Source organism: Nicotiana tabacum, chromosome 15 (genome assembly GCF_000715075.1).
Source record: "Nicotiana tabacum cultivar K326 chromosome 15, ASM71507v2, whole genome shotgun sequence".
NCBI lineage: Eukaryota > Viridiplantae > Streptophyta > Magnoliopsida > Solanales > Solanaceae > Nicotiana > Nicotiana tabacum.
In genome coordinates this window covers 117,968,813-117,996,268 of record NC_134094.1, presented here as the reverse complement: position 1 = coordinate 117,996,268, position 27,456 = coordinate 117,968,813, and the positions used below count along the sequence as shown (strand labels likewise).

Genomic DNA, 27,456 nt, shown 5'->3' with positions numbered 1-27,456 from the left:
CCTTTACTTTATTTAGTTTAATATTTTCTAAACTCAATTATAATGGCTGCAATTGTTCAATTTAGATTATTTAGTGATTAAGTTAGTTAGAACGCCTTAAAGCTCTCTGTGGCATTCGGCTCCGTAAAATCAGATTATATTCACAATGATCGCTTAGACCTTTTTATAGACATAGTTAGTCGTGGTCGCCTGGTTAAGTAATTACCTGTTCGTCATGGAATTACATGTAATTGAAGGGGTGCAATTACACTATCCAATTCTACAAGGATAAGTGATAATTTGTGGTAGTTACACAGTATAATTACAAATCAATGTAACTTTTCTAATTCACTTTTATTTTCTTTTTTCAAATATGTTAAGTACAATTATTTTTATACTATTTCTATTCTGTTTTTTTTAATTGTTATTTCCAGTTTGCTAACAGCTTGTTTGGATGGTTGTTATATATTGTATTGTATCGTATTGGTATTTTAAATACGATGTTTGTTTTGATTGTTACTTAAATTTTATTGTATTGTATCGTTAAATCCGTCGTTACGTAACAACAAAAGGTGCCACTTTATGTAACGATCGATTTGGTGTGGTCGCGTCATTACCTTATCTTTTTATCTTAATCTCACCCTTTATTATTATTAAATAATTTTATTTTATTATTTACCCTATCTTTTATATAGTAATTTTACCCCATATTATAATTTTTCTTTATAGTATTGCAAATTTATTCTTCATATTGCTGGTTGATATCATAAAACGATGGCAAACATCATAATCTATCCAAACATTGTATTCATCAAACGATACAGTACAATATAATATAATACAATACAATACGATACGATACATTATGAAATGATACGTAACAAACATCCAAACAAGCTGTAACGTGTTACTTATGGTGTTTTTCCATAAATTTTTATAATTTCTCATATTTAGCTTCTTCTTTTTTTCTTTATTGTTATTAGTTGTTAAACACAATTTCGTATTTTACCAACTTTTTTCTTATTCTTTAGTGCTATAATTATGAAAAAAATATATTTTAAACTTTTATCTATGTTTTTGTTATTTAAAAAGTGCAACAAAAATATATTTCATGTTATGTTTTATATGAGTTGGTAAAAAAATTAAATTCGTAATTGCATAATCTTGCTAAGGTGAACGGACCGATCCCATTAGAATAAGAAGCTTTGACGGGTCCTTGACCCCACTCATGAATAAACGTGTGAGTTATAATTTCTTTAACAAAAACCTTTCAATGAAGTATGTGTGTGTGTGTGTATATATATATATATATATATCACGGAAATATGTCGTAGAAGGAGTAAAGTTATTCGGTGACAAATCGTGAAATCGTGAAGTCTCTACAATAGTAAGTCTAGTCTCAAGTAGAAACGTAAAATAAGGAATTAACTTTCTTATATTCACATGAGTTGGTAAAAAATTAAATCTCTTATTAAAATTTTATATTTCAGATTTCTTGTATGTAAATATAAAAATTTCTTGCAGAAAAGACATAAAACTAAAAATAAATTTGTAAAGAAATATAAAACTCTTTTACAACTCTTTTCCATTTTAATTTGACCCGACCTTCTCTTACGACTTGTTTGGATGGTTGTTACATGTCGTTTTATAACGTATCTTATTGTACTATACTATATTGTATTGTATTATTTGATGAATACGATGTCTGGACATATTATATTGTTTTTCATCGGTTTATGATATAATGCACCAACAATATGAAGAATAAACTTGTGATCTTATAAAGAAAAAGTATGATACATGATAGAATTATTATATAAAAAGGTAGAATAAAGGATAAAATAGGATGATATAATAATAGAAATAGAAAAAGGGCAAGATGAAATAAAAAAGTAAGATAATAATGCGACCATATCAAATGATCTTTTAACCATACAATACAATAAAATTTAAATATAAAAAAAATAAAAGTGACATAGAACCTTTTTTTAAAAAAATTTTTCGGAAAAATCTAGTAAGCGTTTGGACATAAGAATTGTAAGATTACAAAAAAAAAGTAAAAAAAAATTTCAAGTGAAAATAGTATTTAAAAATTAGAATTGTGTTTGGACATGAAAATAGTTTTGGGTTGTTTTTGAATTTTTGTGAGTGATAGAGTAAAAATTTTGAAAATTTAAATTTTTAAAAAATTTCAAAATTTATTTTGAAGTGGAAATTAAAAATTTTATTTCAAATACTAATTTTCGAAAAAAAAGCAGAAACTTTTATGTCTTGCTCTAGTATACTTTATAATCACCCGACCCTCGCGTCCTTCCTCTTTGCTTTAGTCTCAAACGGTGCTTTTGCCTCTTTCTATTCCCTCTGTTTTCAATTCAAGCATCCATTTACTTTCAATTCTTCGCAATCGGTAATTCCTTGTCTTCGTTTTGAGCCTTAAATTTCTCCGATCTCTCGCTCTCACAACACCGCGCTTTGGTATCTCTTTCTAGGGTTTTGAGTTTGTACTCGTGAAGAATCATAAAATTTTAGGGTTTTTGAGTTCGCTATACGGTAAAGAGATTTTTCCTCTGGTTTCAAGCTGAATTCCTGCAATTGTTCCGTCAAGGTTTGAGCTCTTTTTACAGTTAATTAGTGCTTACTGTTTAATGATGGCTTCTATCTCAAAATTTTAAAAATAATTATTAATTGACGGCTTAATTTGGTAGATAATATAACATAATAGTAGTATTTATATTCCTGAAGATTTTTGTTCTAGAGTGCATCCATGAGAGAGAAGGAAGGGTAAGGTGGGAATGAGACTAGGAATAGAGGAGTAAAAAAGATGCAATTGAAGACAATACCCATTTGAGAGTAAAAAAGCTCCTTTTTAGTTTTTACTTTTTTTTGTTCTACTTTAATGAACTTTTTTTAAGGATCATAATGAACACAACTCTTTAGAGTAGTAGTTCTTCAATCCCTCATTATTATTTCATTTGATTGATCGGTAAAGGATCTCACTTTTGATGAACTTTTATTTTGGATCATTAGGAAAACAATTATTTTAGAAGTGCTTCCTCAACCCCTCATTAGATATTCAGTTTGATAAGTGAAGGTCTTTAGTGTCTTCACTATCCTATCTTGTCCCCTTTGGTTCACTTGACCCATTTTTTTACATGCCAAACTTCCCTTTTGTGAATGATCAAGTTGTTATAAAGAAATAGCCATTCATATTAATTATATTTTGTTATTCAACTAACTCTTCACTCTTTTCACTGCGGTAAGGGCGTAGTGTGATGTATGAATTAAGCCCGCATCATGAGTTCCAACCTTGCCTAATGAATGCCTATTTTCTATTCCTCTAAAAAAAAAATTTCAACTTCGTAATATTTGGATTTCTTTATTTTTTACGTGTTTATGCATTGGTGTCCGAAGCTTTATTTTTTACGTGTTTATGCATTGGTGTCCGAAGCGACAAAGTTAAATGTGAACTCCGGATGGGAGCATAAGGTAAACCCATAACTCGTGAACAACAACAACAAACTCAGTGTAATCCCACAAATGGGGTCTGGGGAGTATAGTGTGTACATGAACAATATCATGTACGTAATGTCTCAAAGGGTTAATTTCATGGACCTCCCTTATCGTTTGAGGTTCGGTCAGTTCCTCGAGTTCTCAAAATTACGCTTTAGTTCCTCTTTCATGGATGGTTCTGCTCACGTAGACATAATTATCCTTATTTGGAATTCAAGGATGTGGCCTAATGATCAGTGAAGTGGGTTTGATAACCATGAGGTCTCGAATTCAAATCCCAGCAAAGGTAAAATTATTAGGTGATTTCTTTCCGTCTTTCCAAGTCTTGGTGGATAGAGTTACCGTTGGTGGGATATAGTAGGTATCCCATGGAATTAGTCGAGGTGTATCCAAGCTAGCCTGGATACTACAATCATCAAAATAAAAATACAACAACAACAACACCCAGTATAATCCCACTAGTGGGGTCTGGGGTGGGTAGTGTGTACGCAGATTATGGGTGTTTAACGGGCGGGCTGGGACGGGCTGTACACAAAAAAAACCAGCCCGTCCGTTTAACGTTCCGGGCTGTTAGCGGGCTGAATTAGCGGGCTGTTAGCGGGTTGTACTTTTTCGGGGGTTTTTTTGGTCTGTCCGGGTTCGGGCTTAGCGGGCTGGACCGGGCCGTTTTTTTTGTTTTTTTTTTTAAAGTAAATTTTGTTTTTCTTATTCAATGTTATTGATACTTAAGTATTTGCAAACTTTTAAGGCTTAGAATTAAACTTTGAAATTTAAAGTTTTAAATTTGAAATTTGAATTTTACAATTTTAAAATTGAAATTTGAAAGTAAGTGGCTACAAAAAATTATTTAATAAGACCAATAGGCAATATGTAAGGATCAAGCTCCGAAAGCTTTCATTTGATATTTTTATTGAATAATATATAATACTTCAAATTAAGTTGCAAGTTCTTTTTTGATTTTGTTATTTTTGAACTTGCAAATTAAAAGTTTACAACAATTATAAAAAATAAGAAATAGTACATCACATGCTTTGCATCATTTTTGTAAGTTCATCCATGTCAACATGAGGTTCTTGGTTTCCGGCATTGTTTTATAGTTTTTAAAAGGTTAAAATTATAATTTATCAAATATTAGGGGTGTGGGGGCTATTTTCTTAAGGGGTAGGCCGAAATGGCCATTTCTGCAAAAAAGGGTCGTTGGCCAACAGTCATATTTGAATTTGACCGTTGGCAACGGTCCAGAAAATAAAATAAAATAAAAAATTGTAACGGATACCGGGTTGAACCGGGTTGTAGCCCGTTAAAAACCCGTTAACGGGTTAACGGGCTTAGCGGGTTCCGGTGCACCGGTATCAAAAAACTATTCATTTGAAACCCGCTTCCCGCCCAACCCGTCCCAGCCCGCCCCTACGCTACAGTACTGGGCTGACCCGCGCTGAACCGGGTTGTAAACGGGTCAGCCCGGCCCGATTAACAGGGATAACGCAGACCTTACCCCTACCCTGGGGTAGAGAGGCTGTTTCCGATAGACCCTCGGCTCTCTCCCTCCAAGAACTCCCCACCTTGCTCTTGGGGTGACTCGAAATAAAAATATTACCTTTATTTGCCTTCTCACTTCACATCTACTGTCATTCATAAACAACCTCTTTCCTTCAAAAGTGACCATGTTGTGTATCGAAGACCCCAAATGAAAACGAAATAATGGCATTGTAGGAAAGCACTATGACTTTTTTGTTCCTTTTTGGGTTGATATGTTTCTTTTCTCTCTAGTTCTCTAGCACTAAAAAGGGTTGTATTCTTTGACGCGACTCAATTGTTATATGTTTCGTATCATCTCGACTCCAGTATCGTTTTGGTTGTATTCTTTGACTCTGATTCAATTGTTATTCTGTTTCATGTCATCTCTACTGCAGTATCGTTTCCTTTTGTACCCAATACATTGATGTATTTCTTTCTGGTATCCGAATTTATGATGCTTGTTTGCTTTCATTAACTTTTAATACTTGAATGATGCTATGGAAACTTGAATAAATTCAGCCCTCCCGGTTATCGCTTAAGAGTATCAGCTTTTCTTTTGGCCATGTTGTTGGATATTTCGATTTACGTCTTATTTGTTGTAGGAACATAATTGTGATGGCTTCCTTGTGGTCCTAATAGATGCTTATAGGCACCCTGACATATGCTTTGTGGTGAGCCTTGAATTGTCAGCATGGATCTGAATGCCTTGCCTCATCCAGAGGATGACGAAGAGATTTTTGGACAACAATTAGAAGATGAACCAGAAGAATTCATTGTGAAACATAGCCATGAACATGCAGATTATGTTGCGAGTGCCGTGGAGATTTCACGCCGGGTACGTCTCTGTCTCTACTACTTGCTATATCACTATTGAGCTGTACTGTTACTTGAACTTGGTTCTTTATTGTTTTTTTTTTTTTTGCTCTTTGTTTGATACTTGTCTCTTTTTTGTTGATGTTTCTTTTCTTCTTGTCTTCAGCAGAGCAATAACCAGTTTAAAGCTTTCTAAAACTTTCTTTCAGGCAAGTTTGGAGACTACTATTTTTAGGCATGTTTTCAAACAGATGGAAATTTACTTGAGAAAGCATCTCAAGTGTTGAATTTTCCTTGTTTGAACATGTCTAAGTGTTGGATTTTCCTTAAACCCTTAGAGCCACATTTGGTTGCTTGAATTGGAGAATTAATCTCTTCACCAAATTCAGCATAACAGTACCTTCTTTGGTTGCTTGAATGAGGAGAATTAATCTCTTCATTAAATTTAGCATAATTTATACATTGGTTGGTTGCAATTTTGTATCATCTTGTAAATAATACTTCTATATTGTCAAAGGCTCATTTGAGGTGCACTTAAGCTTTGAAGCTCGGAGAATCTTAAGGTAAGCGCTTTGCCTCATTAGGCTATGCCCCAATGTAGGCAAAAGCACCAAGTTGTGCGCCTCATTGCTCATAATTCTATCTTGAATAGAGCTGTTCCATACAGTTAAACTAATTGACAAAAGGATATGTTAATTGTTAAGGAAATCATTACGGATGAAGTATTTTTTTTTCTTCTTGCATTACATGTGTATTTTTTTCCTTTGTTGTGCCTTTTTAACTGAAGCTCACACTTCAATTGTGCTTTGTCATTAAAGCCCTGATAGAACTGGAGCCTTTTCTGACGCTTTTCACTTTTAACAACACTGTAATACTCGCATAAGTTATGCGAAAATCTATGTATTATTCTATGCGGAGTAGAATGTGGAATAAGAATTCTTGTATGAGCAATGCGTGGATTAGACCATTTAAAGACAAAAGTACCCTTAAAGTAGGTAGTTCCTGTATAACAATAATCTCTTCATTATTATTCATCACTGCACAATAATTCTTTCGATTTTATTCACCACATAACAATCCCTGCATTACTATTCACCACATAAACAATCCATGCATTACCTATCCCAACATTACTTTTCCCCGCATAACTTGTCTCCAAACCAAACCACACTTAAGCTTTGCACAATCCAGGAGCTTGAGTTGTCTACACTGATTTTTCACCTGAAGCTGCTGAGGTCTTACTGGTTCCCCGGTGTTGAGGCTACGTCAGTTCACAAGTGCAGAACTTTTAATCTGATCTCTTATGTGTTGGCTCAAGATTCTTGGATGGGGCCTTAGGTATGGCATGTTTGAAGAGCGCGAATTAGCTTATTTTAGATTCTTTTGGTAATTGCTTTCCTTTTTTACCCCCTGGTTAGCCAAGCAAGCAGTTTGAGGTTCAGCAAAAAGTATGGAAGGGGGAAGTCATTTAGGTTGTTGAGTAGATTATCCTTTGATTAAACGGGAAATTCAGCATTTTGTTGGTAATCTGGTCATTTTCAAGTCAGCTATCTGACTGATCTAATGGGAGCTTTTTTAGTGCCAACACGCTGTACCTCCTCCCACCAATCTCGTTGGCGGTGGGGGTTGGGAATTGAAGAAATAGGATTTGCTTCTTTCTGTGGTAGTGGGAAGGGATAGGCGACAAGGGAGTAAGTATCCATAGATAGGGGTATGTTCTTGTGAATCTTAATATTGTGGAGACTTGATTTTTGTTTTTGTAGTTTCCATGCCCTCTTTCTAAATGCTATTTGTGTTAGGAGCGGGAGGAAAGGATTCAAAGACTTAAAAGACATCGTCCAGATGATAGGCCAACATATCCATCTCAGCCACGAATGCGTGATGAGATTTATCTGACAAAGACACAGAAGCCTAGCAGCAGACTTCCTCCAGGTTACTGGATTTTTCCCTAGAGTACTAGTTGTATAAGAACTGCCATGCATGTTTACTCTCTTTCTCTCTCTATCTCACTATGTCTCTATCTCTTTCTCTGTGTCTGTGGATGACTTGTAGAAGTAGCAGTTGATTCCTCCTTCCCTCTGTATAGTCCTTTTTTTTTTTGTCATCTATGTATCTTTAGGTTGCTATTTATTTCAACATAGGTTCTTGTTTCTCTCGCCGTTTCCTCCTTCTTGACTTCCCTTAGTTATATTACATCATTTATCTTGCGGATTGCGCATGCAGGTTGGTTGGATTGTCCTGCATTTGGGCGGGAGATAGGTCGCATTATTCCTTCAAAGGTTCCTCTCGATGAAACTTTCAACGACTGTGTTCTTCCTGGCAAAAGATACTCGTTGAGGCAAGTCCTCCACCAACAGAAAGTTTTGGGAAGAAAGGTGAACGTGTTAACCTGAATATGGTCCTTGTTCATCCCCTTGGTGTGGATTTTATCTTGAAAATGTCAGAGTCCTAGAAGTTTTTATGAGGAGAAATTGTATTGCTGTTTGAGGCATTTCTTGTTACATTGTTGGCAGTGCAGTTAATTTGAAAACAATCTGCTGCTTATTAGTTGTTGTCTTAGAGATGTTTTATGTCTTTGATAAAATATAATGACCTGGAGATGTTTTATATCTAACAAGAGGCTTAATTCTCTTTTGTATTGCCACTTAGTATGATAGAATCACTAGATGCCTTTTCAATTTTTTGATTCCTTAGTTGTTTTTGGTTACCTTGACGTCATAGCATCTGCATAAGCTACAACCGACTCTTTCCATGTTAAAATTTTCAGCTTGGTATGGTGATTGATCTCACAAATACAACGCGATACTATTCATCGTCAGAATGGAGGAAAGAAGACATCAAACATGTAAAGGTTGGTACATGGTAATAACGTCATGGAAGCAAATAGGTGGTGGGGGAGTATTATTTCTCCTTGAATTATGGTGGTTCTGATTTTTTAACTCTTCATGTGTATTAGATTCCATGCAAAGGCCGTGATGCTGTACCTGACAATGAGTCTTGCCATTTATTTGTCTATGAGGTAATTGTATATATTTTTAGTTGCAGTTTTACTTGAATTTTTGTGTGGGGAAGAGCTTGCTTGCTTTACCTAACATGTAGAAGTAATTATATACCTTTATCATCCCTCGTTAGATTGGCTCTTGCTCTCTCTGTTACATATTTATTGTGACATGTTACACTTGGTGCAATTATTAATATCTGTTGTTTGTTAATCAAGAGCACATGCGTAGTTGGTTTGTAATTTTTTCGAGAATAGAAAAGAGAGCTGTTTTGAGAAAGGTAAGGTAGATGTCATTTAAATGTCTATGTTACATTATAGATGTACTCTATTCTTTGAAAGGGAAGCCTTGGGAAATGGTAAGAGTTGTTGCTCTGTCAGTGTGACCTCACGTGTTCAAGCCGTGGAAACAAATCTTGCAGAAATGCAAGGTAATGCTGCACATTGTTGACTGAATGTGGTTCGGCCATTTCCTGGACCTGTATATAGCGAGAGCTTAGTGCACAATGGCTATACTCTTATTATTAATAGGAAAAAGAGCATTGTTTGATGCCTGCATGTCCTCCTTGGGTTATCCCAATTCGCACGCTTCTGTCTCAACCATCCCCCGAAAAAGGAAAAGAAGAAAGGGAGAATAATCAAAGTTTGAAGAACTTGAACATCCTTGAGAGTTGAGATAAGAGCCTTTTGGGTATTTAGTGCATAAGCTGCGGGAATACTGTCTTTGCAATGAAAACTATATTTAGTCAGAATTTGTCTCAGATTAAAAAAGCATACTATTAGAATATAGGAAAGGTGTTCTGTTAACTTCTAGTTAGGTTTTATAACCATTAGGAATCTCTGCATAGATGAGAAGCACACAGTCATCTGAGTATTATTCTGCTTAAGTGAAGAGAGGTAACTATTTCACATCCTCACTGAATGCTATTTGCTACTGAGAGGAATCAGATACTAACATTTATATTCTATCAGGTTTCACAATTCCTTGTCCGTCAGAAAGATGTGAAGAAGTATATTCTTGTGCATTGCACACATGGGTTTAATCGCACTGGGTTCATGATTATTCATTTTCTTATGCGTACGCTGCCGATATCTGTCACTCAGGTAGGGAATTCTGCTATTCCTCTATTTGCACTACATCTCTGAATAATGAGAGTATTTTTATGCAGGCAATCAAAATTTTTGCTGATGCTCGCCCTCCTGGGATCTATAAGCCAGACTATATTGATGCTTTATATGCCTTTTATCATGAGGAAAAACCTGAAATGGTTGTTTGCCCTGTAACACCTGAGTGGAAAAGGTCTTCTGATCTTGATTTGAATGGCGATGCTATGCCGGATATCGATGATGATGGAGGTCCTGCGCTTCCGTTGCCTGTATGTGTTTCTGAAGAAAACGTTCCCCTTGATTCTTGGCACTTAATTCATGGGTGAAGTGTTTGGTTAATTCCCTCTCTGTTGAAATCTTAATCTTCGGTTTCCACCAGGACTGTTTTAATTTGAATGTGAACACTGAGCTACTGCTACCATTCCAGTGGCTCTCAACATTAGAATGTGAAACCCATCCCTTTCTGATACTTTTATGGTGAGAAAGCTATGAATTCTGATTTTGAGTGCATTATTAAGCTTGATTTTGAAAACCACGAATTTTTCTGACATTCCCGAGTCTTTTTGCCAACATAACTTGTAAATGAGAGACTCTTGAGTTATGACCTTGCAATACTTGGGATGCAATGACTGCCGAAGCTTCTTAAGAGGCATCGTCTGGCCATTAAGCCTGATTGCTTGTCAAGGCTATTTCAGCTACCTTATAGGAGTCTCCTTCCGTCAAACTTGAGATGCCTTCCATGTCTGGTCTTAATATCTTAATATTGAGAATGGCTTCTTTTTGTCACGGGCCCATTTCCTTACATTGGGTAGCGGCACTTGCTCGCCCGTGTGGCGCCTGCAGTTCCCCTCGCTGCAGGCCAGCCTGTTTCCTTTCCCAGGATTCCAAGCACGATCCTGTGCCTGTTGGTGGGACTCGCCCATGAGGTTCGCCCCAACTTGTGCCCCCGTAAGATGTCTAGGCACTTGGCCCTAGACATGTCGTGGCGCTTCATCTTAGGATCACAATCCATGCGCGCCCTGGGGGTTGGCTTAGGACATGTGTCCCTCGCCCAAGACTGAGCATCGCTCTCGCGTGCACAGCCCAATCCTCAAGCTTGACACTCGCCTAGAGCATCCGCAACTAGCTCGTGCCTTGCCCGAGTAAGGCAACCTTTAGCCCTTGGCCATTGTCATGCGCGTCTTTCGTGCCATGCCCATACATTGTCCTCGCGACACGCTTCCATCCCGAATAGTGCGGTGTCGCCCCACAACTGCACCTTTAGGCCAACGGACCCTTGCTTGCATGGTTGAACCCAAGCCATGCTCGCAAGTCGACACATGATGCCCCTATGATAGGTGCGTCAAGTATCCAATCGGTACGGAGGTCTCCTTCCAACATTCGGCAGCCCGCGGGGCTGGCCGTCCCACGCATCGAGCCTCCAGCGCCACTTTGATGCCCAACGCTAGCCCGAAGGCGTCGCGCCGTCCATAGAGTTTCCAAATTCGTATGGATACCTTTGACACTCCTTTGAGTCATCTAGGCGGCCCTTGAGGTTGCCCCCAAGGTAGCTTGTTCTATACGGCTTGGTGGCAACACGTATGGGGGAGGCAGGTCGGAGCTTTCATCACCTATACCCCCTTATATATGCTTAAAATTAAAAAGCCCAAGTTGCCCGAGTAGACAGATCTACGTCAGACAATCAGAAGAGCCTTTTCTCACCAGCTCTTGGCCGAAATCACAACTCCAAAGTGCGAGTTGTGACATCCTCCCACACTCATAATGTCATCGTCCCCGATGACACATCATGGCCTAAGACATCCCGGAGTCTGCTCCATCAGGTATGCCCATTTCAGCTCCCATTTCAGCTCCCATGCACTTCTCCCCCAAGAATCTTCCAAGCGTGCCTCTGCACTTCACCTCCTTTCGGTGTTCACTTGGAAAGTGCCTCCGCACTTGCACCCTCTGGTGTTTCACTTTGTAGTTGACCCACACTAGTCAACTACACCATGACCCTCACAGCCTTCATGTCCGTCTGAAGCTTTCCTTTCACAGGTTAGCACATCAATGTGGTCTTTGGCGCGGCTCTAGTAGCTTAATCGCTCACATAGCCTTCAAACGCCTCTGGGATAGCTCCCGTAGCCTTCCGCTCCCGTAGCTTTTCCTTGCCTTCACTACCTTGAAGATGTGTTGGCTTCCGGACTCACAACTTCGCCCATATGCCTCTTGCATAGCGGGATCCTCCCACACTCAATGTAGAGGATACATTTTAGCACTGTCGTCCCACTTGGCATTCGTCCAGCTCTTGGGACGACCTTTGGTGAGTACTACATTCCCAAAGTCATAGCATCGCTGCATTCCCGAACAAAGTTCTTTGTTTTCCAACTGTCACTTTCTCAGCAAGTAGCCAATGCTCCCGGTAGTACTTCAATACTCGCCCTATAGACAGGTACCTTCTTGGTCCTGCTAGCACGGCTTCCCGGTTCGGTTGTGCCTCGCACTTGGACTCTCAACGGTCCTCCGATCATTCGACGTACTTCTTTCCAGAATGACACCTTCTAACTTAGAAATTCGCCCAATTCCGAAGCTTCGCTATACCCTCGAATCCGTCTCCTCACCTTGGCAATGCCCTCAGGCAGTCCAAAAGTCTAACCCGTAGGAAAAACACTCAACTGATGCGTCGCACGCATCTTTGGCAAGATCTCCGCTATGATCATGCCGAACATTTATAGTCCATGGCTCCCACTCTTCGCAATATGGTTGCACGACCTGGCAAACATGGCCTTTTCTTGACCATCCGACTCATCGGCATATCACCTCATTCAGTAGCACCTTAGACTCTCGAAAGACAATGGAATCACCCATTTCTTTCTTCGACCATCAGTATCGGGTTCTCGATCTCTGGTGGCATATGAACATCAATCTCTGCTTTGACATGATCTCCGCACTGACATCCAAAATGCACTCGCCATATCCACCCTTACCTTGACCTTGTGCCATGGCATAGTATGGCCTTAATCAACTCTGATACCAAGTGTCACGGGCCCATTTCCTTACATTGGGTAGCGGCACCTGCTCGCCCGTGTAGCGCCTGCAGTTCCCCTCGCTGCAGGCCAGCCCTGTTTCCTTTCCCAGGATTCCAAGCACGATCATGTGCCTGTTGGTGGGACTCGCCCATGAGGCTCGCCCCAACTTGTGCCGCCCGTAAGATGTCTAGGCACTTGGCCCTAGACATGTCGTGGCGCTTCATCTTAGGATCACAATCCATGCGCGCCCTGGGGGATTGGCTTAGGACATGTCTTGTCCCTCGCCCAAGACTGAGCATCGCTCTCGCGTGCACAGCCCAATCCTCAAGCTTGACACGCCTAGTGCATCCGCAACTAGCTCGTGCCTCGCCCGAGTAAGGCAACCTTTAGCCCTTGGCCATTGTCATGCGCGTCTTTCGTGCCATGCCCATACATTGCCCTCGCGACACACTTTCATCCCGAATAGTGCAGTGTCGCCCCACAACTGCACCTTTAGGCCAACGGACCCTTGTTTGCATGGTTGAACCTAAGCCATGCTCGCAAGTCGACACATGATGACCCTATGACAGGTGCGTCAAGTATCCAATCGGCACGGAGGTCTCCTTCCAACATTCGGCAACCTGCGGGGCTGGCCGTCCCACGCATCGAACCTCCAGCGCCACTTTGATGCCCAACGCTAGCCCGAAGGTGTCGCGCCGTCCATAGAGTTCCCAAACTCGTATGGATACCTTTGACACTCCTTTGAGTCATTTAGGCAGGCCTTTGAGGTTGCCCCCAAGGTAGCTCGTTCTATACATGGGGGAGGCAGGTCGGAGCTTTCATCACCTATACCCCTTATATATGCTTAAAATTTAAAAGCCCAAGTTGCCCGAGTAGACAGATCTACGTCAGACAATCAGAAGAGCCTTTTCTCACCAGTTCTTGGCCAAAATCACAACTCCAAAGTGCGAGTTGTGACACGAAGCTTCTTAAGAGGCATTGTCTGGCCATTAAGCCTGATTGCTTGTCAAGGCTATTTCAGCTACCTTATAGGAATCTCCTTCCGTCAAACTTGAGATGCCTTCCATGTCTGGTCTTAATATTGAGTATGGCTTCTTTTTGCCTCGGTGAAATTTGAACCAGCAAATATTGATATGGTATTCTTAGAGTGACAACTTCTTTTCCTTAGAATCTTGATACGATCAATCAATCAATCAACTATGCTTCAATCTCAAACTAGTTTTAGGTCAGAATCTGACTCCTATGTAATTTTCTTTATTCCACCCACGTTCCAATTCTGGAATGATAATAGAAAAATGATCTCCGATACTGCTTTATCTATTTAATTAAGTCTGAGATAAGTACAAAAGTTAATGCGTAAGAATTGTTTTTCACACCTTCCATTTCCTCCTCCTTGTCCAACATGAGTGCCTAAATGTGATGTAAATATTTTCTACTAGAAAAAATGGAAGGATGAGGATGAGGATTGTTGGTTCTTGTCAGAGGGATTTGTCATATAGTTCCTCAGAACTCAGTATATTGCTATATTTCGTATTTGCATTTTCAGCTTTTGTGCCTTCATGCTGTTACCTATTCATTTTTGAACAAGCTTTTCTTTTTTGAACAAGCACGCTGTTACCTATTCATTGTCCTCCTATTTAAAGGAAGACTTGCTCTAGAAGATATCTAGTTTTCTTAAAAGCTTGACAAGGTGCTCAAAAGTGGTAGAAGAGATCTAACTTTGCTTAGAATCTATGTTGCTCGGATCCTCCAAAATGCCGCTAGGTGTGTGTCGGGTCCTCCAAAAGTTATGCATCTTTGGAAGATCCGTCTGATATGGCGGAATTTTGAAGGATCCAAACATAGCTTAGAACTTAGAAAAACTTTTCAGCTTGGTAAAGAGTGTTTCGGATGGGAAATTAGAAGAATGCACATCCAAATAGTGTCATATTTGCTGACCTTCTAAAACATAAACGAGGTTAGTCCTTCCTTTTCTCTAATCTTTTATGGGGAAAGTACATTTTGGTGTTTATATGCAATCACCATTGGCCTCTTCTTTTAAGCTTTAATCTTTGGTGCTTCCTACCAAAATGGTTGCAGAATGGTCAACTTTTAGGATAGCATATTCATAGAAGAAAGAGTGTGGGCAGACATTCAACTATATATATTTTTCGGTGTACGATTTGATTCACCTTTTGCTGTTTAAAAGTTTAGATTCCCAAAAGGCAAACTTTGACTGCGAGATCCAGAGAGTTGAGCAAGAGAGGTGGGCCTAGTGGAGTAGAGAACAGGGTGTGGGCTGGGCCAGGAGAGAAGTAGGTGCTTTGTTGTGGAACAGAACAAAGGAAAAGCAAAATCTGGTTTCTCAGTATGGAGAGAGTAGTAGATTAGGCCAGATCAAGAAAGAACTAGTTGTTCTTTTAAAAGAACAACATGATTTCACATCCAGAATGCGGGGTGTAATTTATAATGAAGATTGATTATGAATGCGGGGATCGCGAGGAGTGTATTTAAGTGAGGAGGAGGTCTTTGGCATGCTGCAACTATAATCAATCTTGATTATAAATTACACCCCGCATTCTGGATGTGAAATCATGCTGTTCTTTTAGAAGAACTAGTTCTTTCTCGATCTGGCCTAATCTACTACTCTCTCCATACTGAAACCAGATTTTGCTTTTCCTTAGTTTTGTCCCAGAAAACATGGCCTCCTTCATTAAATGAAAACTCTCTGTTCAAAATATAAAATAATAAAAACTTACATTACTTAAAACTTGATTTGACATCTTACCAGCTAGCTGTTCCACTTGGCGCTTGCCGAATTTGTCTAAAACAAACAATTTTCAATAAAACTTTATGTAATAATCTATTCAAACGATGCTGGTCAAACTAGGAGTATAGATCTCAGCATGATAATGCTGATACCACGGTTATAGCTCCTCGTGATTACATCTCTGTACCAACATGTTGGAGTTTTGGTATCTATACTTCGGGCTTGCAGTACGGTTTATCCTTACAGAGCTTTTAGAATTTCCTCATAACTCATTTTCTGCCTTTTCAGGATAATCGCGAAACACAAATATCATTGTCAAATGACGACATCCTGGGTGATGCAGTCCCACAAGATCAGCAAGATGATTTGCGACAGTTCTGTTATCAAGCACTGAAAATGACCCCAAGGGTATGAATTTTGCGGTCGGTTCATTTGGTGTCTTTCTTTGATAGTTGGATGGAATCTGTATACAATGATCTCTTCTGTTTATGCGCGTTCTATAATTTCTGGTCTTGCGATGGACTCACTTTCTGTTCTGCAGTTGTGATTTCTGCAAAATAGTGATTTCTCTTCTGTTCTATTCTAACTCTTAAGTCCTTTTGTATTTGTCTTTCAGGGCAGAGGCACACATTTTCCTGGCTCACATCCAGTCTCTCTTAACAGGTTTGATTTGAGTCATTATTCAGGAATCTGTAACTTTATTATATGTTTTTGCTGTAATAGTCATGTGTAACCTTATGTCTAGCATTTTGTGCTTAGCCATGCATACAAGAAGCCGCTGTTCACCCATTGATTGTAAAGAACAAGTAAATCCTCACACTTTGGTCCACCTAAATCTGAATAGTAAGTAGGAACTACAAAAAAGTAATTATTATATAAAAAAGAGAGAATATTGTACATAAAATTCCATTCCTGATACATGACATTTATCTACATTTCCTGGATGGTGCTGAAATGACGATAGAAACATTGCTTTATGATGTAACATGTTGATTGTCTTTAACATTTGGATAGTGGCAGTAATATTTCGGACCTCTTTCATCACGTGGATGCGAGCAATAGCCATATATTTCTGACCAATATGGTATATGCTCAAACATTATTTCTCTTCAAGTAGATTTTTAGTTTAGGAGGTGTACCTAATACTTAAGGATTTCCAGTTGGCATATCAAGCTGAAAACTGTATTTGTAAGTGTGAATTCCGTTACTTGCAGAGAAATTTTATTTTGAGCCTCACACAACCTACAAAATTTGTGTGACACTAACTTAACTTGACAAGTGGAATGCAGTAGCTCCCTTGTTAGCCTTGTCTCTTTCAACATAGGTTCTTGTCCCCCACCCCCCAAACTTCTATTAACTAGACACCCCTTCTATGAACTAGATCTTGTGCTCTTAAATGTAAACCAACGGAATGCAAAACTAATTCTGCTAACAAAGCAAACCCATGGGTCTGGCAAATCGAATCCGCAAGTAAGCAAATGAAACCATACCTCAGACAAATGTATTTTACTTTTAACTACCCGCCCAACCAAAGACCTCGAGAATCCACGCGACCTTAAACAAGGATCTTTGGATTACAGAATTTGGGTTTCTGTTCTCCGGTAAGATTTTTCTTTTTGCGAAAAAGGGAGGGTAAAAATTGAATGTCTACGTACGTGTTAGTTTACTCTCACCAAGGTTGCTAATCGGCATCGTTAAAACAACTAGTCATGCTCTTTTTTCAATCTTAATAGCTTAATAAATTTAATACATTTATTTTTAAACGATCACACCCCTTTGGGATTCAGACCCTTCTGCAATCCTACATGTTGCAAGATGCTTCGTGCATTGGGCTACCCTTATTTTTTTTATCTAAGATTGAATGAGTTCTAGATTTCAAAAATACATAAATGATTTTTTTCAGACAATTAATCAAAGATTTTATGAATACTTGCACTAAGCCAGTGCTAAAAGACATCATTACAAAAAGTGCAGTTCCTCTATTGTGTCTTGAAATCCAACTTCATCATGTACAATAAGCAGGCTGCACCAAAAAGTTTGCAAACAAATACATCTTCGTTTAAGGCTATGTATGTTTCTCCTGTTGCCTTCAAAAATTCTGCTATTTCTTTCAAACCAAAGAGTCCACCAAATGGCTTGAGGAATGGTATTCCTAGTCTTTTGTGATTTCTTGCGCAATCCCTCGTGTTCCAGTATTGCAATAGCTCCAAAATGGATTTTGGCATTGTCCACGACATGCCAAGTATTGCCAAAAGCATGTTCCACAGCTGTCTAGTAACTCTACATGCAAGAAAAGGTGGCCAACATCTTTGTAGTGTTCTTCGCACATTGGCCACCTACTGCAAAGCTGATTAGTCCCCTCTTTTGGTGGTTGGAATAAGTGAAACAAGCTTCCCTAGCCACAATTCCAAGAGAAGCAAGAGACTTTCTAAGGAGCATTGCTTTTGGAGGTTGGAACAAGTGAAACAAGCTTCCCTAGCCACAATCCAAGAGAAGCAAGAGACTTTCTAAGGAGCATTGCTAAATTAATTTTTTTTTTTCCAGGCCAATAATCCCTGTTGTTACTTGATTCCAGCAAACTGTAACAACTTTTGACTGGAAAGAGACCTTTGGAATGTCCCTTCCATCTGATAGAATCTATTTTATTGTGGTCCAATGCTATTGTGCCTAGTAGCTGAAGCAAAAGACAAAAACTTCCCATTTCCCAATCATTTAAGTTCCTTCTAGGAAAGAGATTCCAGCCTCGCGTTGAATAAAATTCAGCAATTACCCCATTGCGCAACGAAGAAATACTGTAGATATTAGACAATCTTTAAGAGGAGTGTGGCCCATCCATGCATCTTCCCAGAACCTTATTTTCCTTTCATTTCCAAGCATGAAGCTTATTTTCCTTTCATTTCCAAGCATGAAGCCCATATTTGCCTCAAATTTGTTCCAACCTCCTGTAATATGCTTCCAAATTCCAGTGCCTTGAGGTGCTGTCGATGTTTTGGTGCACCATTGACTCTCAAGAGAATTTTTCCACCAAGATTCTCCTCCAAAGTGCATTGTCCTCCTTGTAGAATCTCTAATGCCATTTCAGTAATAGACTTTCATTATGGCTCCTCAAGTTCTTGATTCCCAAACCCCCTATTCTTTTATCTTTAGTATTTGTTTTCCAATTACAAGAGAGGAGTGACCCTGTTTGTTGCCTTTCCGGAGAAAGTATCTCCTCAATTTGTTTGCCTGGAAAAGAGACATTGTATATGTAGGAACTACACAAGGTAAATTCCATATATGCAGCAAAAGCATTTTGCTATTAGCATCCCGATAGCTTCCATTCTTGCTACTGGAGCAAATGCCCTATCATAATCAATTCCCTCATCCTGGTTGTATCCCTGAACTACTAGTCTGACCTTGTTCCTTGTGATGTTTCCTTGCTCATCTAGCTTGTTCCTGAATACCCATCTAGTACCTATCACTGTTCTATCTTTAGGTTTTGGTTCCAAATGCTATACTTTGCTTTTTCTCAACCTGATTAAGCTCCCCTTGCATAACAATTATCCAGTCCGGATTTTTTAGAGCTTCTTTTATGTTTTTGGGCTCTATTTATGATAAGAATGTTTTGAAACTTACATGGTTTTTAGAGATAATTTGGTCTGCACTCTTGTATTTAGATTGGTGATGTTCTCAAGAGGGTGAGAAAGAACTCTGGTGCTTCCATGTTCTGGATAAATCTGTATATCACTACTTATTTCCTTTCCCTTTTAGGCACTTTTCTTGATTCTTGATGTTGCAAACTAAGTGTTGTCTTCTCAGAAGTTAGAGTAAGAACTTGGTTTAAGGGTTTTGATCACATTTTCAAGTTCAGTTTTGTTTGTTTCAAAATCCTTGTAGTCAAGTTCAAGTTCAGTTTTGTTTGTTTCGAAAACCCTTGTAGTCAAGTTTGACACTGGAAAGATTGTTGAGTAACTGATCATTTCCTGCACTTAGTCTGTCAACTTAACCCATCAAAGTTAATATTATGGACATTAATTGTTTTTTTTGGACATAGAATGACTGTTTTCTTTCAGATTAGAAGTACTCACCTCACTTGAGTCATTTTCAACATATGAGTCACTCATTGCCATCATCCCCATCACTTCCTCTTCAGTGTTGTTTTTTTCATCTGGCATTGCCATCAAAATTCAAAGCTAGTTCAATATCTTCATTTCCATATTCTGCAGCCAAAGAGTCCCATATGTCTCTTGCAGATGAGCGTGAGGATACTTTGTAGAGCATACTTCTTTGAAGACCTTTGTAGAGGATATCTTTTGTCTTTGCATTTTTCTTAATAAGATCTTCAGAGTTATATTCTTCTTCTCTTTTGACACTTCCAGTGAGTTTATCTTCATTGGTATCTTGGTCCCTGACGGATAATTTCCCATAGATCGTAATCTTTAGTTTGAAGAAATACCTCCATACGCATTTTCCATTCATCAAAATGGTGTCCATCAAATAAAGGAGGTGTTTCAACATGCATCCCTAACTGCACAGATGATGACGTGTTGGAACATTTGTCAGGCTCTTCAGACTCAATTACTGCATACAAGCTTATGGCCTCATTGTCACTTCCTTCCTCCTCTTCATTTCCGCTATCTTCATATGCTACCAGGAATGCCTATTTCATGGCCCTAGTAAAACCTTTGTTTCGATTTAAACCACGTTCTTTCAACTTATCTCTTTTATCTTTCCAGATCGTTCCTTCTTCCACTCAATTTCCCATATTGGGTAGTTTTAACCATGTGTTCCAACTTCTTGCACTTGTAGCAACCATCATATGACACCTTGTCCATAGTCTTAGCTTTGCTGGAGTTCTCTTTACTCAGACCTCCTCTGGGATTCTTCATGAATTTGTTGAGCTTCTTAACAAGCATAGCCATATCCAAGTCATCATCATCAGATTCACTTCCATCAGGGCCTTATCTCTTTTTGACTCCTCTTTGCGCAATTTTAACTTCCTCATTTCATGAGTTTCAAGTTTCCTATCAACTCATCTAGTGAGATTTTATCCAACTCCTTGGCTTCCTTAATGGCTGTACTTTTTGTTTTCCATGAAGCATGAAGAATTCTTAAAACTTTGTAATCAGGTCTTCAGAAGCGAACACTTTCCCAAGTGACTTTAATTCATTTGTGATAATGGTGAATCTGGTAACCATCTCCCGAATAGGCTCTGAGCTTTTCATTGAGAATAACTCATAGTTTCTCATTAGCATTTCAATTCTTGACCTCTTCACCTGATTTGTCCCTTCATGAGTCGTCTGAAGGCATCCCAAATTTCTTTAGCATTTGAGCTGGCTGATATCCTGTTGTATTCATCAGGACCAAGGCCACAAATAAGAATTTTCTTGGCCTTAACATTCTTTTTCCATCATCCTGAAATGTGATGCTATAAATTCATAGGGGTTTTGGGGTACATCTTCTTTCTGCTCATTTTGTTTGGTAGTAATAAGAGGTTCTCTTTATTCTGCATGATAGCTTGCCCATCTAATGTGTTTCGAGTAGTTGTATTTTCTTTAGATGTCTTATACAAATTTTACTCACGGATGATAATGTTATGTGTCTTCATATTTGAACGTCATATGGGTTTGGACATGGACGCTAATATTCTCTGAAAAAACAATTGCTTGGTAGCATCCAACACAAAGCAAGGACCCATCTATTAGAGTTCATCACAAGGTAATCTTTGTCATGATGTGCAGGGACAACTTGCAATTATTAAGGCAGCGCTACTACTATGCTACATGGAAGGCTGATGGGACACGGTATATGATGCTGATCACGATGGGTGGTTGTTTCTTAATTGATAGACATTTCAACTTCCGAAGGGTTCAAATGAGATTTCCGTGCACACACACTGATGAAGTATGCCACTCAGCTATTAGGATGTTATGATCTTTTTTTCCCCCTTTTATATCTCACTGTTTGATATTGTCTGTTTATGATTTATCATATGAAATTCTCGTTCTCTCTCCTAGGGTGTAGCCAAAAGGGTCCACCACTTCACTTTACTTGACGGAGAGATGGTAATTGATACTTTGCCTGGCACACAGAAGCAAGAAAGGAGATACCTAATTTATGATATGATGGCCCTCAACGGTGTGTCTATCGTAGAGGTTGGATTCTTCTCAGGAAACCACTTTCCTTTTCTTCTTGAAAAATTAATGTTGGCTTTGCCTACAGGGGCTTTTGGTTCTCTGTATCACCGGGAATTATACCAGTATTGGCTTTACCACTTTCCTTTTCTTCTTGACAAAATGGGCTATTTCCTTTTTAGTCCGTTCCAAAAACATTTTCTCTCTCCCTAAATGTTGTTTCGTGGTAGAAGTGTAAGACTTTCTTTTATGTTACTTGAGGTCGTGTTAGTATTTATTTTGATAATTGAGAAATCCCAATGGCCAGTGGCTTACGGTTCGGAACTTGTTAGTTAATGCGCCTGCACCTCTAGCCATCTCCACTTAAATATTACGCTTTTGATTGGCGGGGTTCAAACCAGTGGCGTGCGCCTAACCCACAAATTACACGCTGCGCAAGTCTTGGGGGCATGTTGAAAGTCATTTATGCTTTGTGAATTTTAGAAGATTAGGATATTTTGACTTTTTTGTCCCAGAGGTATTGTACCTCTTGATTTCTTGAAAGTTGCGTGTTATCTCTACTAATTGGTGTTTAGTTCTTTTATGGGATAATAGTAGTGGTGATTTGTTTAAACTATTGTTAATGAGAAATCTGTTGTTTTCAGCATCGAAACTCAAATGGATAATGGACTGCCCTCTGTAGAAAATGGAGCTTCAGGGACATATAGCTTCATTAGAATTTTTAAAGTGGATGAATGCTAATATGCTTTTGGTTTGGGAATGGCTTAAAACTTGTTTACATGGTTTTCATCATGCGGGAGAGCTCCAGCTGGCTATGATGTCACCACTAATACGAGGCATTTACTGCCTTGATTAGTTAGTGAATTTTTGTTTCTTTATGGTATTTGAGGTGCATCTCAACCATGTGGTTACCTAAGCCGGTGATCAATCAATCGATCCCAAACTAGTCGGGTCCTCCGTCATACGGCAATTTCTCCTTTTGCTAAATTTAAAAAGTTATTGTGTTTACTGCAACTAGAGCTCCAACACCCTGATAGGAGCGAGTGAAAGCAAGATATGCATCAGTCCAATGCTTATCAGTAAAACTATATGTACACGTAGTACTCATATTTGTACTGTCTATACTGGCACTATTTACTTCATGGAGCAAACAAAGCACGAGCATGTTTCGTGTACTTTCGATCATCTTGTTCTCTTAATCAGCTGTGTGCTGTGGGGTGATTATATTTTTGTATACTAAATGAAATAAATGTTGGAGATCAAGAAACTTATGTATCTAAAATGCCTTTTCAATTATCTTTCTCACTCTGGTTAAGCTTTACCCACTTCACCTCATTCTGTTTGGCTTGATTGCCTGCTTTTTTCTGCAAACATCATCTTTCCATTGATGTTGCTCATTCTCTGTTTTGGTATTTCTTACAGCAACCCTTTTGTGAACGCTGGAGAATGATTGACAAAGAAGTGATCGGGCCAAGGAATCATGAACGCCAACATATATGCCAGAGTGGAAACCCTTACTATAGATATGAGTGTGAGCCTTTCAGGGTATGTTTTGTCGACTTTGGAGTATAGTACATAAAAGTCACTTTTTCTACTATCATATTATTTCGAGCTAATGTGGTTGCTGAAATCTCAACGTCTGCCAGATGAGGAGGAAGAATTTTTGGCTGCTCTCTACTGTCAGAAAAGTTCTCAAAGAACTTATTCCAGAGCTTTCACATGAAGCAGATGGTCTTATTTTTCAGGTGTTTAAGAGCGACAAATCTTTAGTCATTGCACTGAATATCTTCTTGTTACATTGTTGTATTGGACTTCCCCGCAGGAGTTAAGTTTTTACATCCCTTCAGATATCTGATGTCTCCAAGTTGTATGGCATGTATGTCTTGATTGCTTTGTTGGGGACCTCTGTTTGGAAGATGTTTTCAACGTTTATTCTGCATTTATGTTGTGATGCAGAGAAGTATTAGAGATGCTAGCACATCCTCATTCATTTAATTGACATATGACATATTTATGGCTTACAGTAACAGAAACAGAGACATAAATCGTACAAATCTAATCATTTTAGGTTCTTGACACTCAGCTACTGTTTTCTTTCCTTTTTAGGGTTGGCTAGATCCTTATGTTCCTCTCACGCATCATGGTCTGTTGAAGTGGAAATACCCCGAGATGAACTCGGTTGACTTCCTGTTTGAGGTAGTGTTCTCTGCTCTCTTAGTGACTAGAGCTGTTTCCATTTCCTCTTTGCCGTTTTGGTTCTTATTTTTGTTTTTTCCTTACCCCTTGACCTGTCAAATGTCATTTGTCTTCCACTCTTTATGTGGAATGGCTGCTGTTAAACGAATCATGCTTTATTCTCTCATATTAGTGTGATAAAACAGGTGGTTGACGGTCGTGAATTGCTTTATCTACATGAACGAGGGAAGAAGAAACTGATGGAAGGGAATAGAGTCGTTTTCCCAGGTTAGAAATCCATGTTGTATTAGTTAATCTCCTGTGGTATCATGCAGGAAGGTTTCCCTCAATCTGGGGTTTGTGGGAATATAGGAGGCGGATATCATCTGCATCCCATGCTCGTTTAGTTTTTATTGACTTAACCAAAAAAAAAAAAAAAGGAAAAAATCGTTTAGTCTTTTTTTTCCTGTCTTGTTTATTTTACCTGACCTGGATGGATGTGATTGCTTAGTAAAACTTCTAGGTGGATGATGTTTTGTGGGGAATCGGATGCGGTTCGCGTATTTGAGTGAGTAACCTGCATTCAATGTGTGATCTAGTGGAGGCTATTTCACGACTTGCTCTGTTTCGATTGCCAAGATTCCTTTTTTGATACTTGTGAGTTGCTAAATAGTAATAAGATTGTGGATAAAAATTTCTGTTGGTACTTGCTGCTGTGGCTAAACTAAGGCAGCATTGCTGTTTGACAACTGATCCTCTTCTAATCCAACTTTCCACTAAGTTCAAGACGCGTAATCTTGTTCTTTTAAACTTTTTTGTTCTTTTATAGTTGATTCTTAGTAATGAGAACGTGGATCATCCACAACTTGAAATTGAATCAGTTGCTAAAGTTGAAAAAGGTCGGATATGTTAGTGGGATTATTTGGAATTTACGGTAAGGTTCTCAATGGATCAAGTGCCAGTAGAAGATTGTTTACATTTTCAGGAAAAGTACATGGAAGCACAGATATGGGAATTCCTTGTTGCACGTGACCGTGAACCAGATAATCCACATTTAGGGTGTCACATTAGTCTTTATGTGAATTTTTGATTAACAAGATCATGCTTGTCAGAATAGGATGTGCACCTCTCAGGCTTTTGACAGGAGTTCAACAGCTTTGTTTCTTCTCTTGCTCTTTAAAATGGTCTTTCCAATAGTTGGTTCTTGTTGCTTGGAGTTACTGATACTAGCAGTGATGATATAAACATCCAGCGAAATGTCTATTCTGCTGTCCTTGTAGACGCATATCTGAGCAGTTCTCCTGCACTTTATTTTGTATCCCGTGAACTCGGGTTTCCTGCTTGGCTGGCGTTTATACGCTGGTGCATGTTCTGAAATTGGTTTCTTTCATGGTTACAGATAGTTCTGACCCGTCAGATTACTTGGGTAAAATAATAGAGTGTTCTTGGGATTCCAATAACCAAGAATGGGTGTGGATGAGGACCAGAATTGATAAAGGAACTCCAAATGATTACAACACGTACAGGAAGGTACTTGCTTTATTGGCAAATACTAAGTTCACGGGTTGATTTTTTGATACGTAGACTTGTGCTTTAATATAACCTTTTCCATATTTTGTCATATATTAGATAGTTAGCAACCTAGTAGACTAATTTTGGTTCCTGTACGGCAAAATTTAGGTTTTGAGAAGTATTACTGACAACATCACTGAAGAAGTGTTGTTGAATGAGATCTCTGAGATCATTCTACTGCCAATTTATGTGGAAGGGATACAGAATGATAGCAAAGCTCACCATCACTCTGGCTTAGTACGACGCAGATGAATGAATTTGATTAAGTAGATGGCATTATTATTGGAGGAAGCTAGTGATCGGATTAACTATTCATTGAAATCGCCACTTGCCTTCTGAACTTTGCCGTGTTCATGTTTCTCAACAAAAGGGTCTTTATGAAGCATCCTTAGTCCGTAGGCGTGTACTGTGTACTAACTGGTTATATTATATGATCCAGTTGGGACACTGTAACTTAGCTAGTTGACTCGGGTCTCTGAGTCTTTAGTTCTTCCTCATTATGGTTTGACATATCGAGGGAATTAGCAATATGTATATTAGTTGTTTAAGTTATTCTCCATTTTTTTTCTTTCTGGTCACTGTTTAGTTGTCTAAGGTAGGCTCTCTCTAGTATTAGCGAAACTTCAAGCTTTATGCTATCTATTCCCTTGTGAATATGAGTCTGTTGTACAAGTAATTTTTAATTATCATTTGTTCCCTGCGCATAGCGGGAGCTTAGTGCGCCGGGTTGCCCTTCTTTTCTTTTTTTCCTCATGTTCATCATTTTTCAGATTGGCTACCGAGTATACTCTGCATGAGATGCACCTAGTTAGCACTGCTAGCACAAGAAAGATCCTGTGCATCAGCAATGTGGGAATCATTGAAAAGTATTTTTCTAACTTTATTGACCATGAAAATATTGAAAGTACAATTTGGCTTTTGACATCACTGCCGGAACATCCTTGGGTGATAACGTATTGTGTTAAATCCAAAGCAATGACATATTAAAGAAAATCGTCAATAAAATAACTTGGCATGTAACATATTTGGAAATCAAAACAAGTGAATGCTAGAAAGCTTTTCTATTTAGACTTGGAGCAAAGATGCTAATTGTGGATGTAATAAGGGTGGACTTGGAAGTTTAAGTTAAATTATGATTTCCAAATATGTTACATGCCAAGTTATTTTATTGACGATTTTCTTTAATATGTCATTGCTTTGGATGTAATATCTTCTCATTGAGGGTGGACTTGGAAGTTTAAGTTAAATTATGTTCAAATTTAAAAAGGGATAATTCTATTTAGAACGAATTAAAAAGAAAATATGTTAACATAAATTGGAACGAAGAGAATAATATTTTTGTAGCCTTTTCCCATGCACCATGTTATTTTGAGTGAAATAGGTTGTATTGAGCTTGACTTGTCCATCAGGTGGTTTGAACCATTTCATTAGAATACTTACCTGAGTGAGCAGAGAATGTAGTGGCCCTGGTTTGTTTAAAATCTTGCATGGCAGACCTGCATGTAAATAAACCAGATGTTGTATTAGGAAGATTTTTGTTCTCTAAGATGTGAAATAGAATTGAGCAGGTTCAAAGGGATAACTTGTTCAAGATTATCAATGTTCCATTGACCATCCACAATATAATCAAAAACACTTTCTTCTTTTTGGATTCTGATTAGACACTAAACTGCCAAGTGGATCACACCACAATTCTATTTTTTCTTCTTCTAGGTTCCACTTAGATAGTAGTTCAGAAGTTAGACAAATTTTGATGAAGAAGATAGTATCTTGGATCTCTTCTTCTGTAGGTGTTCTATAATTAAGGCCAATATTTTTGCTAATAGAGCCCATCTCACATAAGCATAAGCATCTTTGCAAAGTGTAGACTTTGTTGGCAATATTCTTTGGGACCCAAAAATATTGCATTGTGTGGTG

The 27,456-nt window shown here is 38.5% G+C and overlaps 1 protein-coding gene across 15 annotated transcripts; it reads left to right on the top strand.

Annotated features, from left to right (window-relative positions):
- Positions 1 to 2,253: 2,253 nt before the first annotated feature.
- On the top strand, positions 2,254 to 26,259 carry LOC107766842 (uncharacterized). Of its 15 annotated transcripts, XM_075231163.1 has the most exons (21): positions 2,300 to 2,584; positions 5,610 to 5,842; positions 5,990 to 6,029; positions 7,012 to 7,158; positions 7,239 to 7,531; positions 7,620 to 7,752; positions 8,044 to 8,195; positions 8,588 to 8,671; positions 8,777 to 8,839; positions 9,791 to 9,922; positions 9,988 to 10,194; positions 15,968 to 16,087; positions 16,296 to 16,342; positions 21,400 to 21,562; positions 21,676 to 21,813; positions 23,215 to 23,337; positions 23,439 to 23,537; positions 23,899 to 23,988; positions 24,174 to 24,255; positions 25,367 to 25,497; positions 25,648 to 26,259. In XM_075231163.1, exons 6-21 carry the CDS (start codon positions 7,695 to 7,697, stop codon positions 25,789 to 25,791), a joined length of 1,833 nt encoding a protein of 610 aa, XP_075087264.1. In that variant the 5' UTR covers positions 2,300 to 2,584; positions 5,610 to 5,842; positions 5,990 to 6,029; positions 7,012 to 7,158; positions 7,239 to 7,531; positions 7,620 to 7,694; the 3' UTR covers positions 25,792 to 26,259. The 15 variants fall into 15 exon arrangements, 12 of the variants coding, with proteins under 12 accessions (XP_075087257.1, XP_075087256.1, XP_075087262.1 ...); XR_012699424.1 differs by lacking the exons at positions 5,990 to 6,029; positions 7,012 to 7,158; positions 7,239 to 7,531 and adding an exon at positions 24,479 to 24,624 and having other exon boundaries at positions 2,254 to 2,386; positions 2,469 to 2,584; positions 24,161 to 24,255; XR_012699423.1 differs by lacking the exons at positions 5,990 to 6,029; positions 7,012 to 7,158; positions 7,239 to 7,531 and having other exon boundaries at positions 2,254 to 2,386; positions 2,469 to 2,584; positions 24,161 to 24,255.
- The last annotated feature ends 1,197 nt before the right edge of the window (positions 26,260 to 27,456 follow it).

What these genes read in the sequence shown, in the direction of transcription:
- LOC107766842 (XM_075231156.1), top strand. Translation starts at nt 5,699, where the DNA reads ATGGATCTGAATGCCTTGCCTCATCCAGAGGATGACGAAGAGATTTTT. An exon ending in GTCCTGCGCTTCCGTTGCCT is followed by an intron (nt 10,195 to 15,967) that starts GTATGTGTTTCT and finishes CTGCCTTTTCAG; the next exon opens with GATAATCGCGAAACACAAAT. An exon ending in GAATAGAGTCGTTTTCCCAG is followed by an intron (nt 24,256 to 25,366) that starts GTTAGAAATCCA and finishes TCATGGTTACAG; the next exon opens with ATAGTTCTGACCCGTCAGAT.